Source organism: Eumetopias jubatus, unplaced genomic scaffold, assembly GCF_037043125.1.
Source record: "Eumetopias jubatus isolate StellerSeaLion01/CBP00866 unplaced genomic scaffold, mEumJub1_p1.0 scaffold_11, whole genome shotgun sequence".
In the NCBI taxonomy this organism is placed as follows: domain Eukaryota; kingdom Metazoa; phylum Chordata; class Mammalia; order Carnivora; family Otariidae; genus Eumetopias; species Eumetopias jubatus.
The window spans coordinates 85,000,816-85,017,995 of NW_028274817.1; the positions used below are offsets into that span (position 1 = coordinate 85,000,816).

General features: G+C 52.9%; 1 protein-coding gene across 1 annotated transcript; it reads left to right on the forward strand.

Moving 5' to 3' along the window:
• The first annotated feature begins 4,144 nt into the window (after positions 1-4,144).
• SYP (synaptophysin) lies at positions 4,145-16,117 on the forward strand. Its single transcript, XM_028113464.2, has 7 exons — positions 4,145-4,180; positions 5,361-5,426; positions 6,577-6,701; positions 9,421-9,616; positions 10,345-10,536; positions 11,702-12,032; positions 14,632-16,117. The coding sequence occupies exons 1-6, from the start codon at positions 4,145-4,147 to the stop codon at positions 12,026-12,028; spliced, it is 942 nt and encodes a 313-aa protein (XP_027969265.1). The 3' UTR covers positions 12,029-12,032; positions 14,632-16,117.
• The last annotated feature ends 1,063 nt before the right edge of the window (positions 16,118-17,180 follow it).

Below are 17,180 nucleotides of genomic sequence, written 5' to 3' on the forward strand. Positions count from 1 at the left end.
AGAGAGGATGCGGGGGGGGGGGGGGGGGGGCTTGGGTGAGGAGTGGGGGTGAAGTCAGAGATTCCACAAGGGGTCAGTCAGGTCAGCCTGAGGACGGACAGAGGGATGGAAAGAATAAGAACACTCAGAGTAGAGTCCTGCCAACAGAAAGGCCTGGAGGTTGGATCGAGCCTGGTATGTGATATGTCCGGCAGAGGGGTCCTCTGACAGCATCAGGAATTTCCGGGAAGCTAAATTGGGATTACCCTGTCTCCCGCTTCCTACCTTCTGCCTAAGAAAAAGAAAATCTAAGTCCATTGACGGAAGACATGGGTGACAGCAAAGGGCGAGGCCCTCAGCCTGCGGGAACCCACTCAGGGCCCACCTGGTTTTCCTGAGACCACCTAAGAGTACCCCACTCTCCTCCCGCACAGAACCCACAGCTCCTTTCTGCTTCTCGCCCTGCCTGTAGTCATCGCCCAGCCTTTGGGATCTCATTAACTAAGTGAAGGTTTACTGGGCATTTGCTTTGTGCCAGGCACTGTTCCAGGTTTCCCTCAGACCAAACTGAGCGGGCTCAGACATGCCACAGGACTTGTCCAAGGTGGCAGTCAGCCCCACTCCAAAGGGATTGGCAGCGGTGCTGGGAAAGGTCCCAGATGGGGCCACCGCTGGGGAGGTTCTGACCTAGGGTTTCATCCCAGCTCCCAGAGCAAGAATTTCTCATTTTTTATAATTCGTGTCAATCCAGCCGGTACTGAAATTTGAAGGAAGCCGGAATTGGAGACTGGGACTCAGAATATAGGATTGCACTGGGCCTTGAAAACAAAGGCTTGTGGTGGCTAGGCTGGTGCATTGTGGGCACAGCAAGTCATGGGCAGAACACAGAGAGTGAAGGGAGACTGTTGAGACATGAGGTGGGAGAGGCCACCTGGGGCCAGATGACACACACCCTTCAATGCCAAGTCTCTAAACCCTGCGAGTTTTCCTAAAAGCAGTGGGGAGCCATGGGAGAGGTTTGAGCAGGGTGGTGACATAGTTAACTGCATTTTAAATGGATGCTCTGACGGCTGTGCTGAAAACAGAAGGGAGGGGGAAGAGACTGGAGATGCTAAAATTGGCAGGAACCATGGTTGCCTTAGCCAGGGGAGGTGGCAGAGGAGATGGTGAGAAATTAGTGGATTCCAGAGATGTGTAGGAAGTAGAATGAACCATTTATTTGGCCCTGTGCTAAGTGCATAACAGTGATTATCTTGTTTAATCCGTGCAGCAACCTTACAGGTACCATGTTAAACTATTTTACATGTCCAAAGTCATACAGGAATAAATATGAAAGGTGGGATTCAAAATCAAGCAACTGAAGGTTGAAACCCAAGCTCTTTTGCCAAAAAGGCACTAACTGGGAGGTATCCATTACATATTTGTGCGAATTCGAGTGTGTGTGTATATGGGGATGTTTAAAAAATAGGTATACATCCAGATGGTTCAAAATTCAAAAGGTACATGTGGCACCCGGCTGCCTCAGTCAGATAAGCATGTGACTCTTGATCTCAGGGTCATGAGTTTGAGCCCCATGTGGGGTGTAGAGATTAAATAAACAAATATACTTTTAAGAAAATTCAAAAGGGGAAGCCTGGGTGGCTCAGTCACTTGGGCGTCTGCTTTCGGCTCGGGTCATGATCCCAGGGTCCTGGGCTCCTTGCTCAGTGGGGAGCCTGCTTCTCCCTCTGTCTGCTGCTCCCCCTGCTTGTGCTCTGTCTCTCTCTCTCTCTCTCTCTGTCTCTCTCTGACAAATACATAAAGAAAATCTTTTTTAAAAAAATTCAAAAGGCAAAGAGGGGTATAAAGCAGAAATTCTCCCTTCCTTTTAGAGGCAACCAGTGTTATCAGATATATTTTATACATGTATAGGATGCCGTACTGATAAGTTAGCACAGTGGTTAAGAATACCAGGTGCTGGGGTGCCAGGGTGGCTCAGTCGGTAAGTGACTGCCTTCGGCTCAGGTCATGATCCTGGAGTCCTGGGATCGAGTCCCGCATCGGGCTCCCTGCTCAGCGGGGAGCCTGCTCCTCCCTCCTCTCATGTGCTCTCTCTCTCTCATTCTCGCTCTCTCAAATAAATAAATAAAATTTTTAAAAACTATTAAAAAAAAAAGAATAACAGGTGCTGGGGCACCTGGGTGGCTCAGTTGTTAAGCGTCTGCCTTTGGCTCGGGTCATTGATCCCAGGGTCCTGGGATCGAGCCCCGCATCGGGCTCCCTGCTCAGCGGGAAGCCTGCTTCTCCCTCTCCCTCTGCCTGCTGCTCCCCCTGCTTGTGCTCTCTCTCTCTCTCTGTGTGTGTCAAATAAATAAATAAAATCTTAAAATTAAAAAAAAAAAAAGAATAACAGATGCCGGATGCCTGGGTGGCTCAGTTGGTTGAGCAACTGACTTCGGTTCAGGTCATGATCCCAGGGTTCTGGGATCGAGCTCCACATTGGGCTCCCTGCTCTGTGGGGAGCCTGCTTCTCCCTCTCCCTCTGCCTGCCGTTCCCCCTGCTTGTGCTTGCTCTCTCTGTCAAATAAAGAAAATCTTTAAAAAAAAAAAAGATGTAAAATGAGGATGGCAGTAGTACCTGCTTTATAGGGTTGCTGTGAGGATTTAAATGAGTGATACACTGAAGCTCTCCCAACAGTGCTTGACATGGAACAGCGACAATTTAAAATGTTAGCCATTCTCTGTATAACGAGGATATAATCCTTTTCTTTCCACACAATTCCCACACAGTTTGGCATCTTGCATGTCTTACTTAACTATCTTGGTGATCATTCCAAGGCTCCATATTAGTATTTCTTTAAAAGATTTTATTTATTTATTTATTTGAGAGAGAGAGGGCGCACGTGCGCACACATGCACAAGCAGGGCTAGCGGTAGGCAGAGGGAGAGGGAGAAGCAAGCTCTCTGAGCAGGGATCCCAATGCGGGGCTCGATCCCAGGACCCTGAGATCATGACCTGAGCCGAAGGCAGATGCTTAACGACTGAGCCACCCAGGTGCCCCTCCATATTAGTATTAATGACAGCTGCATAGTACTCCATTTTGTGGCTCTATCGGATTTTACTTAAACGGGCCACTAGTAATGAGCACTTAGGGAGTGTCCACTCTTTCATATTATAAACAGCACTGCAGTGAATCATCTTATACATACATCTTTTAGCACATGTATGAATCTGTCAGATAAGTTCCTAGAAGTATAAATGCTGAGCTGAACAGTATATGGATTTGTTAGTTTGCTGGATTTTGCCAAATCGCCCTCTACATAGGTTATTCCAATCTAACTTCCACTGGTAATTTATGGGAATGCCTGTTTCTGGCCAACCTGCCAATACAGAGCTTAAGCAAACTTTTTTATATTCCCCACCCTCAAAGATGAAAAACAGTATCTTAGTAGTTTTTATAGGCATTTCTTTTAGCATAAATGAGGCTGATCATCTTAAACTCCAGTTGTATTTATCCACTGGATTTTGCAACAGGGCACTCGCCATTGACCTTGTGAGCCTAGTTTCAGTGGCATGCAGGAGGGATAGTCCAATTAAAAGAAGGCTGAGGAATAAACAGGACGTAAAGGGTAGAGTTGGCGCAGGCAAAAATTTGAAAGGAAAGAGAGAAATAGGGGAGATGGTTGCAGGGGGAGGGAGGGGTTTTTAAGACCTTGAACTACGTTTAAATCGCTGAGACTTTGGGCACTGCCAATTACTAGCGGGGCGACCTTGTGCAAGCAGCTTCACCTCTCTGGGCACTCATTTTCCTCATCTGTAAAAACGGGGCTAATAGTCCCTACCACATAGGGCTGTTGTAAGGAACACAGTCAACAAACTCCGTAAAGGGCCTGGCAAAAACGTCGTACCGTGGGACCGAACGGTCCTCCTCTCCCCAGACCTCTAGATGTGTTTTCCGAGACACCGATCTTCCCAGAGCGCTCTCGCGGCTCCAGCTTTAGGGCTGGAATGGCGGCCGGCGAGATTTCGGGTCGGCCCGCGGTGTGCAGGCGCGCGCCGCGAGTGGGGCGGGGGCGCGAGGGGCGGAGCCGCGGCCGCCTGGGCTGTTCCGACGATCGCGCGCCGCCCCCGCCGCGCCCCGCGCCCGCCCTTGTTAGCAGGCGCCTCCCGCCCCCCGCATTGCTGATGCTGCTGCTGGCAGACATGGACGTGGTGAATCAGGTACGCGTTCCAGCACCGAGGACAGAGCCCGCCGCTGCCCGGCCTCCCCGGCCCGGATCGCCGCGGATCAGGCGACTCTGAGAGGTGGTGGCCAGGGTCCTGGCAGCGGACACTCGGTCCCCGGCACTGGGGCTGGGGTCTGCGGCAGGCGAGGGAGGAAGGGGGAGGTGGAGAAAAGAAGGAGCGCGCCCTTTGCCGCAGCGAGGGCCGTCCTCACTGCCGCAGCGGGGTCCGCCAGAAGCCCGGTTCCTTACCGGCGATCATGAGGAGAGGAAGAGGGGTCCTGGGGCTAGAGTAGGGGCAACGGGGAAGGGGAGAGGAGGAAGAGTTGAAGGAAGATGGGGGTTGCTCGTAGATGAGCTAGGAAATAGAGCGACAGAAGGCGTGGGGGAGGGGGACGGGGGGAGGGCTGACACCTGCCCCTCCCAGGGAAGGTACCCCAGTAGATGACCACCCCTTCCCCCAGAGCAGACCAAGGGAGACGATCCGACTTCGCCTCTCCAAAACCCCTAGTCTCCCCCTCCCCCAAGGCATATCCAGTGAAGCCATGTCCCAGCCCTCCTCCACCTCAATCAGCCCATACCCTCTCTGCCATCTCGCTCTTCTGCACCACCTCAGAACCTCACCCTCTCTCTAACCAGTACCAACCCCTCCCCATCCTCATCACTTCAGAACCCCACCGCCACCACCATCAGACTCACCTTTACCGCTGCAGACCCCTCCCCCACCCTAGCCAACCTGACTCCCTCCCTGTTATGACTCACCTTCACCACCCAAGACCCCCTCCCCCACCCTAATGAACCCCTACTCCTTCCTCACTCTCTCCACCTGATCCCCTTCACCACCTGACTCACCTTTACTGTTTCAGACCTTCTCCCCTTCCCTAATTAGTCCCAACCCCATCCCCATCTTCCTCACCCCAACAACCCTCTGCCATCAACCTCACCATCTCCCCAGACCTCCCCTTCAGTCCTGAACCCCGAGGGTCTTCTCTCAGAGACTCTGTGCTCACACCTTCCCTGAAGTGTCACTTTCTCCTTCCCACCCCTTCTCTCCCAACATCACTCACTCCTGGAGGTCACATGCCCTAGTCCCAGGGGTCATCGCCTGGTGGCCTTGCCCCTCACCTCCCTTTCCATCCCCAACAATCCCACCCCCTCCCCACCATTTCTCTCCTCAGCTGGTGGCCGGGGGTCAGTTCCGGGTGGTCAAGGAGCCCCTTGGCTTCGTGAAGGTGCTGCAATGGGTGAGTGTGGTCTGGGCCATGGGGAGAGAGGAGGTGGTGGGGTCTGGAAGAGTAGGGGTGGGGAGCAAGGAATGAACGGGTGGGTGGGTGGGGGTGGAAGGGGATGGAAGAATTGGGCTCCAGGGTGAGGTCCCAAGGGGCTGGGGCCAGAGAATAGATGGGCTGTGATGTGACGTCATGTAAGATCAAGGGTACCCCCGTCGTGAGGTGGAAGAATGTGACGTCCTATCTCCTCCCTTGAGGTGAGAGAGGGGCAGGGGAGGTGGAGCCTGAAGCTGGTTGCTGCGGAAAAGATGCAAAGCCAGAGAAATCCAGAAACAGTGAAAGAGACAGAGAATGAGAGACAGGGAATGATGGAGACAGAGATGGAAATACCGAGAAGAAAAGACAGAGAGATGAAAGAGAGTGGAGACAAGCAGAAAGAGACAAAGAAAAAGGGAGACAGAGATGCACAGAGAACAGAGATGCAAAGAGAAATAGACACAGGAAGAGTGGCAGGGGAAAAAATGGGATGGGGGAGAGACAGAAACAGAGAAAGAGAGATACTCAGAGGAGAGAGGAAAGGAGAAACTGATACACAGAGAAAGAGAGATGCACAAGGGAGACAGAGAGAGCATGATACAGAGACCAAGTCAGAGACAGAGACAAACAGACCAAGGACGGAAACACACAGAGGGAGAGACATACATTTACACAGATGAAGCCAGAGAAAAAAGAGACAGACAGAGACCTACATCGATACTAGAGAGTCAGAGGCAGAGAGCGAAACAGAGATACAGAGACAAAGAGACATCTGAGAAAGACAGAGAAACAGATACCAAGAGAAATAGAGACACAGAGAACAACATAAGACAGGCAGAAATACACAGAGAGACAGAGAAATAAAGAGACTGAGACAGAAGAGAGAAGCAGGGGGGTCAGAGCACTGAGAGGTAGAGACTGAGAGAGACATTGAGAGAAAGACTGGAAGAGACAGCCACACCCCTGTAATCAGCTTGTCCTTGGAGCCGAGGAGCCCTGATTAGGGGGTGGGGGTGGGAGCTGGTCCATCTGCTGCTGCTTGTGCTGGGCCCCGGTCTGTACAGGGGAGGGCAGCCCAGCCCACATGTGCACAGGCTCACGGTGACCGCCCCTGTCCCCTCTGCCCAAGGTCTTTGCCATCTTCGCCTTTGCCACGTGCGGCAGCTACTCCGGGGAGCTCCGGCTGAGTGTGGAGTGTGCCAACAAGTCAGAGAGCGACCTCAGCATCGAGGTTGAATTCGAGTACCCCTTCAGGTGCGCCCCCCCCACCCCAGCCCACCCAGGGGGGATCCCCAGAGAGAGGGTAGTGGTGGGGTAAGACTGGCCAACACTGCCTGCCTGGTGGCTCCTGTTCAGCCCCCACCTCAGGAGACCACACTGGCTCAGGTCACTGCGCATGCACCGAACACCTACCTTGTGCCTGGCACTGCTCTGGACATCTAGGACATCTGGTGAGCAAGACAGGCATAGGCTGTTGCCCTCTGGCTGTGTTCTAGTGAATGGGGAGGGGCAGGAGACCGGCAATAAACAAGATTCAAAAGTAGAAGTGTATACGGATAAATAGCCTCAGAGCACTAGTTGCTCAATTAATGTCAGCCAATATTATTTAATTCCCATTCATTCATTCCATATACATTTTTTTGGAGAACCTACTGTATGCCAGTTTCTGCTCAAAGTGCTGGGGACATAACAGGGGGGGGAAAAAAAACAGACCAAGCTCCCTAGCGTCATGGAGCCAACATTTTAACAAATAAATTAATAAAAAGGATGATTGCAGACTGGGAGAAATTCAAAGAGGGGGTCCTCGTGCAGGGTTTTATCCCAGAGAATAACGAAGGGGTCTGATTAGCTATAGGGAATGATTAAACCCAGCTAAGCAATTCTGATATTTACTGGGCTCATACTGTGTGCCAGGTGCTAGGAACATGAGGATGAGCACAAACAGGCAAGGTCACTGCCCTCGCAATGATGCTTCCCTCCTGGGGAGTGGGAAGACAGAGACCCACAGACACAATTTCAGTAGAGGCTTCTGAGGTTCCTCCACTCCTTGGACAAATCACGTAACTGCTCCAGGTCTCAATTTCCTCGTTGGTAAAAGGGGATAATTATACCCCTTACAAGGTTATGAAGCATAGCAACTGAGTTAATACTTGTAAAGTGCTTAGCACAGCACAGGGCACACAATAAGCGCTCCACGAAGGCTTGTCACAATAAAGAAAATAAATAAGTTTAAGGGACTCAGGAAAGAGGTCAGGGATTGAGTTGGAAATTGGGCACTTCTGAGCACTGAGGATAAACGTAGGCTCAGGGGACCACCCAGGGGGGAGAGGGAAGAGTGGAGAGAGGAAAATCCAGGACAGACCCTGAGCAATGGTTGAAAGAAAAAGCGGCACCAGGGAGGTGTGGCCTGAGGGGCAGTGGGGAGCAGGGATCCACTGGTTCACAGAAGTCCGGGAACAGAGTTTCGGGGAGGAGGGGAGCTGGCAGCATGGGATACTGCTGGGAGTCCTTTGGGGATCCAGAAGGCCACAAGAACCTGTGGACTCCCCAGGAGCTCCCACACCTAGGACCTCCAGTCGTGAAGATCTGCCTTGTACCCACAAGTCTCCTGGGGAAAAAAGTCTTTGCCCTGGTCCCCCTGACCGACCCCCACTGCCCTGATAACCCGCCAAGGGCCCCCCATTTCCCATCAGACACCCCCTTTCCCAACCCAGCCTACTAGGAACCAAGAAACTTACCCAGATTCAACTCTTCACTCCGTCATTTAGCAGCTGTACAACCTTGGGCAACTTAACACAACCCTGCTGAGCCTCTGTTCATCTGTAAAATGGATATACTAACGCCTGCTTTAGAGGATTGGGGGGGGGAGGGTCACTAAATGAGGCAATTATCTAAAGTGCCTTGTAGGTGATCAATAAGTGTAAGCCCCTTCCCTCAGGACCTTTGCCACACAAGGGGACTAGCACCATTTGCTCAGTCTCAGGATCCTGCCCCCCAGCCTGAGGCCAGAGGTCTAGGGACCCCACCCCAGACCTTCTCCCTACACGCATTTTCTCCCTATGACCTCCATTACACCGCAGGAAAGGCTTTAGTTCCAGGACACCTTCCCAACCTGCGCCACCCCACCTCACATACATCCATTCTGTGTGCTCCAGGATCCCTCGTACCCTCCTGTCTGTCTGTCTGTCTGTCTTCTGTTTTGTAGTCTCTGTGCTCTCCCCTGCTATGCATGTTTTTTTTCTCTTGGGGACCTGAAGTGGGGTAGGGAGAAGAGTCAACACAGTGTTCAGAGCCCAACTGTGCCATTCTCTCCCCAGCTGTGTGACTTTAGGCAAGTTAATGCACTTCTCTGAGCCTCTGTACATTTCATTTGATGAACATCTACTGAGCACCTACTATGTGGCAGCACTGTTCCAGGTCTTAGGGATATAGCGGTGAACGCAACAAATGAAAAAGCCCAGCCCTCTTTTAATTACAGGAAAAATCCAGGAAAAAAGTAAAACACATGATATGTCAGATGCGTGGGGTACCACTGCTGCAGAGAAAAACGGAGCTAGGAAGGAGGCTAAGGAGCACTGGGAGGGAATGATTCCATGTAATTTGAATACTGAGATCAGGAAAGGCCTCACTGAGGTGACAGTTGAGCAAAACTTGAAGGACATGAAGGGAGTAATATCTAGGAGAAGGGCATCCCAGTGCAAAGATCCTGGGGTGGGAGGGTGCCTGGTATGTTCTACAAATAACCACGAGGTCAAAGTGCCTGGGTTAGAGTAAGGGTTGAATGAGACCTACTTCACCAGGATGCTGTGAACAATCAGGAAAATGTGACTGGTGTACAGCAGGTGCTCTGTGAATGGTTATTTCCTCCTCTTTCTTCCCGGGACCTTGTCAGAATCTGGGGAACCCATGACTGGGCAGGGGGGATGGTGGGTGTTCTTAGGGTCTGGCCCACACCTGCCATGTCTCTCCACAGGCTGCACCAAGTGTACTTTGATGCACCCACCTGCCGAGGGGACACTGAGAAAATCTTCCTGGTGGGGGACTACTCCTCATCGGCCGAATTTTTTGTCACCATAGCTGTGTTTGCCTTTCTGTACTCCATGGGGGCTCTGGCCACCTACATCTTCCTGCAGAATAAGTACCGAGAGAACAACAAAGGACCCATGATGGTGAGCCCCCCACAGCCACTCAAGTGCAGAGCCCCGGGGGGGGGGGACATGGAGCCTCAGGGACACGGCCATGTTCATAGGCCACTCCCAAACCCTAGACAGCCCCACATGCCGGCAGGTCACCGTAACAGCCACAGATGTTACTGCTGCCGCTGCTGTGAGCATCAAAGAAACCGAATCATAGAATGACGGGACACACTCAGAGCCCACACAGAATTCCAGACAGGCCTACCTCTGGAAACCTGCCACCTCGCACACCACCACACAGTCTAGATCAAAGGAAGGTGCACAGAGGTTCACTGTGACAGTCATGCTTGTCATCATGCCACCCAGACACATTGATTCCTACACAGCTGTACTCAAACACCCTCATCCCAGACACAAAATGACATAAATTCCTACATTCAGAGGAAAGTAGAAAGACGCTATTTTCACCGATTCGGAAACCATCCCACAAAATCCCCCCCACACACAATTACACTCCCACATCCTCTGTCACAGACACGCGCCCGCACGCACACTCACACACACTCACACACACGCCCAAGCTAGGAATGCTCACCTTCAAGTGAGTATTGGGGGCTTCGGAACTGAAAAGGCAGGGGAGAGACAGGGCTTTTCTGCAGGGCCTCCCTCTCCCAAGAAAGCCTGTGATCTGAGGAGGCCCTGCAGCATGACATGCAGCAGCCTGCTCACAGGGCCACCTGCCTCTCCCCTGCCTGCCCTAGGACTTCCTGGCCACGGCAGTGTTCGCCTTCATGTGGCTGGTTAGCTCATCAGCGTGGGCCAAGGGGCTGTCAGACGTGAAGATGGCCACTGACCCAGAGAACATTATCAAAGGGATGTCTGTCTGCCACCAGACGGGGAATACATGCAAGGAGCTGAGGGACCCTGTGACCTCTGGCCTCAACACTTCAGTGGTAAGCCCTGGGACGGTGGCTGGGCCGCTGGGCCAGTGGGGAGGGAGGCTGGGAAACTCACAGTCTGGCCTGGGGAGTGGCGGAGAGAAGAGAATGAGGGGAGAATTCAAAGGAGATCCAAGAGGGCTCCCTGGAGGAGGCATGCCAACAACAGGGCCTTGAAGGATAAGATAGCAATTAAAACAAATAGTCCCCGGGAGGGGAATATGAGACTGTCTGTCCCATTAGGTTTGGGAGATCTGGATCCCAGGCCCAGCCTAGTCGTGGAGAACCTCTGGCAACTCAGTACCGTCTTGGGACCTCAGTGTCCTTACACGGTATGCAAAATGAAGAATAACTTGAAATGTTTCCCACTTGGACTCCCCCTACTGGCCAGAGTCAGACTGTCTGAGCTTCAATCCCAGCTCCGCCACCTGGAACTCTGGGACCTCAAACTAGTTACTCAACCTCTCTGCCTCAGTCTGAGCATGTAAATTGAAAACTGATAAGAGGTCCTGCTCCAAAGTTGAGTATTCAGTGAACTGGTAACATACAAAGTGCTTAGAAAAGGGCCTGGCATGTGGTAAGTTGTATACAAGTGTTACAGATACTAAGATGATACCAACTTTTTTTCTGTCACCTGCTGGGTGTGAGACATGGAGCACATTAGCCTCTCTGGGCCTCAGTTTCCTCAACTGTAAAGAGGAGATATTACTTCCTGTCCCAAAATTGAATTATATTGTATATATTTAAGCTCCATATTTGTTTCAATATAAAAGCATATATTTATATACTTTGTATATGCGTATATACTTTGTATATGCGTACATACATGTGTATATATGCATCTGTTAGTGGTATATCTACATACATAATGAAAATTTATGCTTCACATTTTACTCTATTACAAATTTATATTATATTTCATACATGTATGAATGTGTGTATGTCATAGTGATAGATGTCAACATCCTCGAGAGTCTGAATTCTAACACGGCCCATGCCCCCTACCCCAGGTGAATTTTCTGCACATTTGCGTTCATGCGCCAGGACTCTAGAGGGTCCGGGTTTTATTACCACCACCCTTCGGGAGGCCACGGATCTATGCTCGACGCAGGCGGCCTCGACGTCCCCCGGGGCCAACTCAATGGGCGCAGGACGACAGCCAGGCTTTGTCTCCCCGCAGGTGTTCGGCTTCCTGAACCTGGTGCTCTGGGTCGGCAACCTGTGGTTCGTGTTCAAGGAGACAGGCTGGGCTGCCCCATTCATGCGCGCACCTCCCGGCGCCCCCGAGAAGCAACCAGCGCCCGGGGACGCCTATGGCGAGGCGGGCTACGGGCAGGGCCCCGGCGGGTACGGGCCCCAGGACTCCTACGGGCCCCAGGGCGGCTACCAGCCCGACTACGGGCAGCCCGCCGGCGGCGGTGGCGGCGGCTACGGCCCTCAGGGAGACTACGGGCAGCAAGGCTATGGCCCTCAGGGTGCGCCCACCTCCTTCTCCAATCAGATGTAGTCTGGTGAGTGACGGGCGGGCGGCGCGGCCAAGGAGGGTACCGGAAGGGAGACGGGCGGGTCATTGAGCCAATAAGAGTCAAGAGTAAATGGTACGTAGGACGGGGTCTGAAGGAGCCAATAGGGAGGCGGAGCTACATGCGAAGGACGAAAAACTAGCCAACAAATGGAGAGCAAGAGAGTGGTGCTTGAAGATGGGCAGAATGAAAAGCCAATGGGAGAGAAGTAGTAGTGCCTCCCTGAGGGAAGGGAGGGGGGAGAGAAAAGCGGGCAGAGCAACCAATGAAAGAAGGGAATGGCAGGGGGACTTGCGTAGTGCAGGAATCTACGAAGGGAAGAGGAGGTGGGCCTTAGAAGTGATTGGTAAACCAGTATGTTCTAATAAGGCCAATAGATGGTGAGGGTAAAGGGGCTTGGGTCATGAAGGTCAGACAAGCTCACCAATCCCGGAGGAGGTGATCGATCTGCCATCTCTCCCCAACCCCTGTGGTGAGGGAGGTGGTGTGGAATTTCACGGAAGGAAGGGGGCGGGCGGAAGCAATGGAAAGCTTGGCAGGCCTTCTTGCTGGGCCTCAAAAGAGAAGTGTGATTTCCTCACCTATGAGGGAGGGAAATGGGAAGAGGCAGGGGGACGGCAACACGTGGGTGGAGGTAGCTTCTGGCACTTGGCCAGGGTGGAAAGGGCAGGGAGGAGTTTATTAGGTATCTCAAGTCTAATTAATCAAAAACTCCTGTTGACTCTTACTTCAAAATATATCCATAATCTTCCACGTCTCACTGTCCTCTCCCCTGGACATCTTCACAGCTTTCTAGCCGCATCCCCATTCTGTTCTACTCACAGCATTGGGAAGGATCCTGTTAAATCCTAAATCTGGACACGGCCCTCCTGTGCTCAGAGCCCTGCCTGGGCACCCATCTCACTCACCTTAAAAGCCAAAGCCCTCACCAGGCATGACGCCAAGCGTCACCTGTCCCTTCTCTGACCTCCCACCTCCTCCCACTCCCCACCCCCAACTGCGTTCCAGGCACAAGCCAAATTCAGCGCCTTGGTACTTGCTTTTTCCCCTGGAGTTTTCCACCCACACACACTGATAACCTTACCTGGCCAGCTTCTTAAAGTCCCTCTTTTTTTTTTTTAAGAAGATTTTTATTTATTTATTGACAGAGAGAGACAGCGAGAGAGGGAACACAAGCAGGGGGAGTGGGAGAGGGAGAAGCAGGCCTCCCGCCGAGCAGGGAGCCCGATACCGGGCTCGATCCCGGGACCCTGGGACCATGACCTGAGCCGAAGGCAGACGCCCAATGACTGAGCCAGCCAGGCGCCCCAAAGTCCCCTTTCTTATCTCTCGTATCGTACCCCGTGTTTTTCTTACCACAGTCTGTAATTATTAGTTTATATGTTTATTGACTATCTCTTCCACTAAACCACAGGACGTGACCATGACTTACTCATGCTGTACACACATCACTTAGAGCCCTACTAATGTTAAGAAACATTTATTGAGGGCGCCTGGGTGGCTCAGTTGGTTAAGCGACTGCCTTCGGCTCAGGTCATGATCGTGGAGTCCCGGGATCGAGTCCCACATCGGGCTCTCTGCTCGGCAGAGAGTCTGCTTCTCCCTCTGACCCTCCCCCCTCTCATGTGCTCTCTCTCTCTCTCTCTCTCTTTCTCTCTGTCTCAAATAAATAAAATCTTAAAAAAAAGAAACATTTATTGAGGAAATAATAGAAACGACATGAGACACTTTACTCTCATTTTATGCTTCTCTGCTCAAAATTTTCCCATGACTTACACCTCATCCAGAGTCAAAGCTGATGTCCTCACAACCTAGTCCACACTGCCCTTTATGACCGCATTACCGACCTCTCTGACATCACCTCCTACCACTGTCCCTCGCTCACTCCACTGGAGCCCCACTGACCTTCTTCCTGGTCCTCAAACACATTAGACATGGCTCTACCCCAGGGCCTTTGCACTGGCTGTTCCCCCTGCCTGGAATGTTCTTCATCCCAGTTATCTGCATGGCTCATTCCCTCACCTCCTTAACTCTATTCCAATATCGCTTCTTAAATGAGGTCTTCTCTGACTACCCTACTTACCACAGCTACATTTCTTCCTCTACTGGCACTCCTAATCCCCCTCACCCTGGTCTACCTTTTGTTTTTACATTGCACGTACTATCACCTGATGTCCTACCTTGTAAGGCTATTGTGAGGATAGATAACTCACTTACATATTTTTGTTATTGTTTGAAGTCTGTCTTCTCTGTCACAAGGCAAGCACCACAAAGATAAGGAGCTTTGTTTTGCCCAATACAATGTATCACCAATGGCTAGAACAGTACATGTTAATGGACATTTTGGGGTTGGGGAGGGGGGACCATAATGTCTTTGGTACTTAATCTAGTGGGCGAAACGTCTGTCTTCGCAGTAGGGGCAGTAGGATGAAGCTGACCTGAGGACTATGAATGAAGAAGGAAGGAAGAAAAGGCATGGCAGGCAGAGGGTAAAGCCAAGGTGGAGGCATAGCAGCCCAGCCCCCCTCCCTAAGGGCACAACCTATGTCTGGACCCCCTCTCTTTTCTGTGTCTTTTGTCTCCACAGGTCAGTGCGGCCCGGGAGGACCCCATGGGTGGGCAAGAGCTCAGAAGCCCTGCCCCCCTTTCCACTCCTATACCCCAGGTCTCTGCCCCTCAAGCCAGGAGACTCTAACTCTCTTTGCTGTTTATATATATATATATTATATATAAATATCTATTTATCTGTCTGAGCCCTGCCCCCACTCCACACCCCTCATGCATTAGGGGCCTGACCTTGAGTGGGCCCCTCTCCTAACCCCACCCCTTCCCTTGCATCCCTTGGCCCCTCTCTGTTCCCTGGCCCTGTGCCCTGAGGTTGGGGCATTCTGAAAGGGGGACAGGGAAAAGACAGGTCTCAGCTGTGTGGGGAGGGTCGGTGTGACTTCAGACTCTCTCCCCTCTCTCCCTTCCCTTCTCCCAACTGGCCTTGACTCCTCCAGCAATGCCTGAACAGGGGCCATTAGGGGAAATTCAACCCTGAGAGGGGAGAAAGGCAAACTGGGGGACTTGACCCAAGGTGGACTTGTAGAGGAGCTCTGGGGTGGAGAGGACTAGTAGACAAGGGGTTTGGGTTCCAGACATACTGGAACTAGAGTCTAAGGAAGAGGGGTGCCCTAGAGCATTCTGGAGCAGGGCTTGGAAGGAGGCTGAGGGAGTGGTCCTAGAATGGGTGGAGCTTTGAGTGAGGCAGGGGTCTGGGCCCAGAAGTGGGCAGGTTTTGGAATAGGACAGGGTTTTATGGAAGGGGTGTGACCTGGGACCTGGGGACTGGGTTCTAGAGAGGTGGGGCCTGAACCAGGCAGGGGGTGAGGCTCCAGAGTGGGCGGGTCTTGGATTGGGACCAGAGTGCACGGAAGGGGTGTAGCTAGGAATATTCAGGAGACTGAGTTTGATTCTAAGGGGGGCAGATCTTGTGCAAGGCAAGAAGTGGGATTCAGGAATGGGCCAAGTTTGACATGAGGTCGCGGTCTGGGTTCTAGACAGGGCGGGGCGTAGAGTGGGTGTTCATGGTGGTTTCAGAAGGGGCAGCTCACCCCAATGGAGCAGTGAAAAAAATGTTTTAAAGTGGGCGGGTTTGGCAGTGGAGGGGGGAATATCCCTAGTCAAAGCTGAGGGCTGAGGTGGCCTGGGAGGAGCTGAGAGGTAAGGCTTGGAGGGTAAGGGGTGGGATCCAGAGAGAAGCAGCCCCCACACCTTTGCCCACCCCCGTGTGATGGGACAGCTATGTAGTCAGAGGACAGAGCCAACGGGTCTGTGGGGCCGGCCCACCCCTCTCCCCCCTTTCCTTGCCTCCTCCCTCCCTCCACACCCGCGCCCGTCCCGGGGTGGTTGGAGGCCCGGTCTGGAGCCCCCCTCCTGCACCCTCCGCTGTGTCTGTGACGTCGGTAGTGCCTGTGATTGTGTATGCCATTTTGTCTGGCTGTGGTCCCTCCCCCTCTCCTCCAGACGCCCCCCCACCCCCGGTTTTCCTAGCCCTTCGGTATTGTTTGAAGACCTCCCCGAGGAAGAACAAATAGGATTAATTCTCCTCCCCTAAATAAACTCCTCAACCACCTAGTCCCGGCCCTGATTTCTCAGTGTGTCTTTTTTCTTTGGAGGGGGGAGGAAGAAGGAGAGGTGGGGGAGAGGCGGCGAGAGGAAGCTCCGCCCCTGACCTGCTGGACGGACCTGCCGTTCAAGTCACCCCAACACTTTAGGTCCCTCCAGCCGGGTTATGCCAAGCTGCAGCCTCCGTGCAGCCTCCCCTGTCGATCATTCTAAGTCCCGCTCCGAGTAGCCCTGCCCACTGCCCCACTACTGGCTGGCGAAGGCCCGGTCTTTCTAGGGTTCGGTTCTAATTCTGGTCCACTAGCCGCTCCCCTTCCCAGGCCCTTGTGGAGCCCTGTCCTCAAACCCCAAGGGGTCCGACTAAGACCCCTATACTTCACAGGGAGCCCTCCCCCTACCTACCCGCCTCGTATTCTTCAGACCCAGCTTTCTCGCCATTTCCTTTCCGCGCCCCAACTGGAGAACTGGGAGACCCGCTGGGCCGCAAGGCCAGGAGGCGGAGCACGGGGGTGACTCATTCATTCATTCCCTTTAACCCCTCCCTGGCTCCTCCCTGGGGCAGGGAGGGGCGGGAAGTGACTGGGATGTGCGTAATGGAGCTGGGTACGGAGGAGGTACCCTGTGCCCACGCCGAAAGGCCGGTTGCTGCCGCCGCCACCTAGCCTAATTAGAATCCCCTGCCCGGCGCCCGACTTCTGACGGCGGGCCGGGGACCCCCTCCTCCCAGCCCTGAGGCACAGCGAAGCCTGACATGCGAAGGAGAGACTCCCAGCTATGGGGCTGAGCTCAGGAAAGGGATATCTAACTGGAGAGAGAAAAATAGGAGCCAGGGAGGGAAGGCTTTAAGATCTATTTCTCAGGACTTAGGGGGACAAGACAGCTGGGCCTGTAAGGAAGGGGAGGGAGCGGGGAGTGGGGCCTCGGAACCTGGCCAGTGACTTTAACTTCTTCCCCCCATTAGTCTCAAATAGTCCTGGCTCCGATAGGGTTTGGGAGTGGGGGCTGTGGGGGTGTTTAAGAGCTAGC

Excerpts from the sequence above, each read along its gene's own strand:
- SYP (XM_028113464.2), top strand. The coding sequence starts at position 4,145 with ATGCTGCTGCTGGCAGACATGGACGTGGTGAATCAG. Across the intron at positions 6,702-9,420 it reads GAATTCGAGTACCCCTTCAG|GCTGCACCAAGTGTACTTTG; the intron begins GTGCGCCCCCCC and ends GTCTCTCCACAG. Across the intron at positions 9,617-10,344 it reads ACAACAAAGGACCCATGATG|GACTTCCTGGCCACGGCAGT; the intron begins GTGAGCCCCCCA and ends TGCCTGCCCTAG.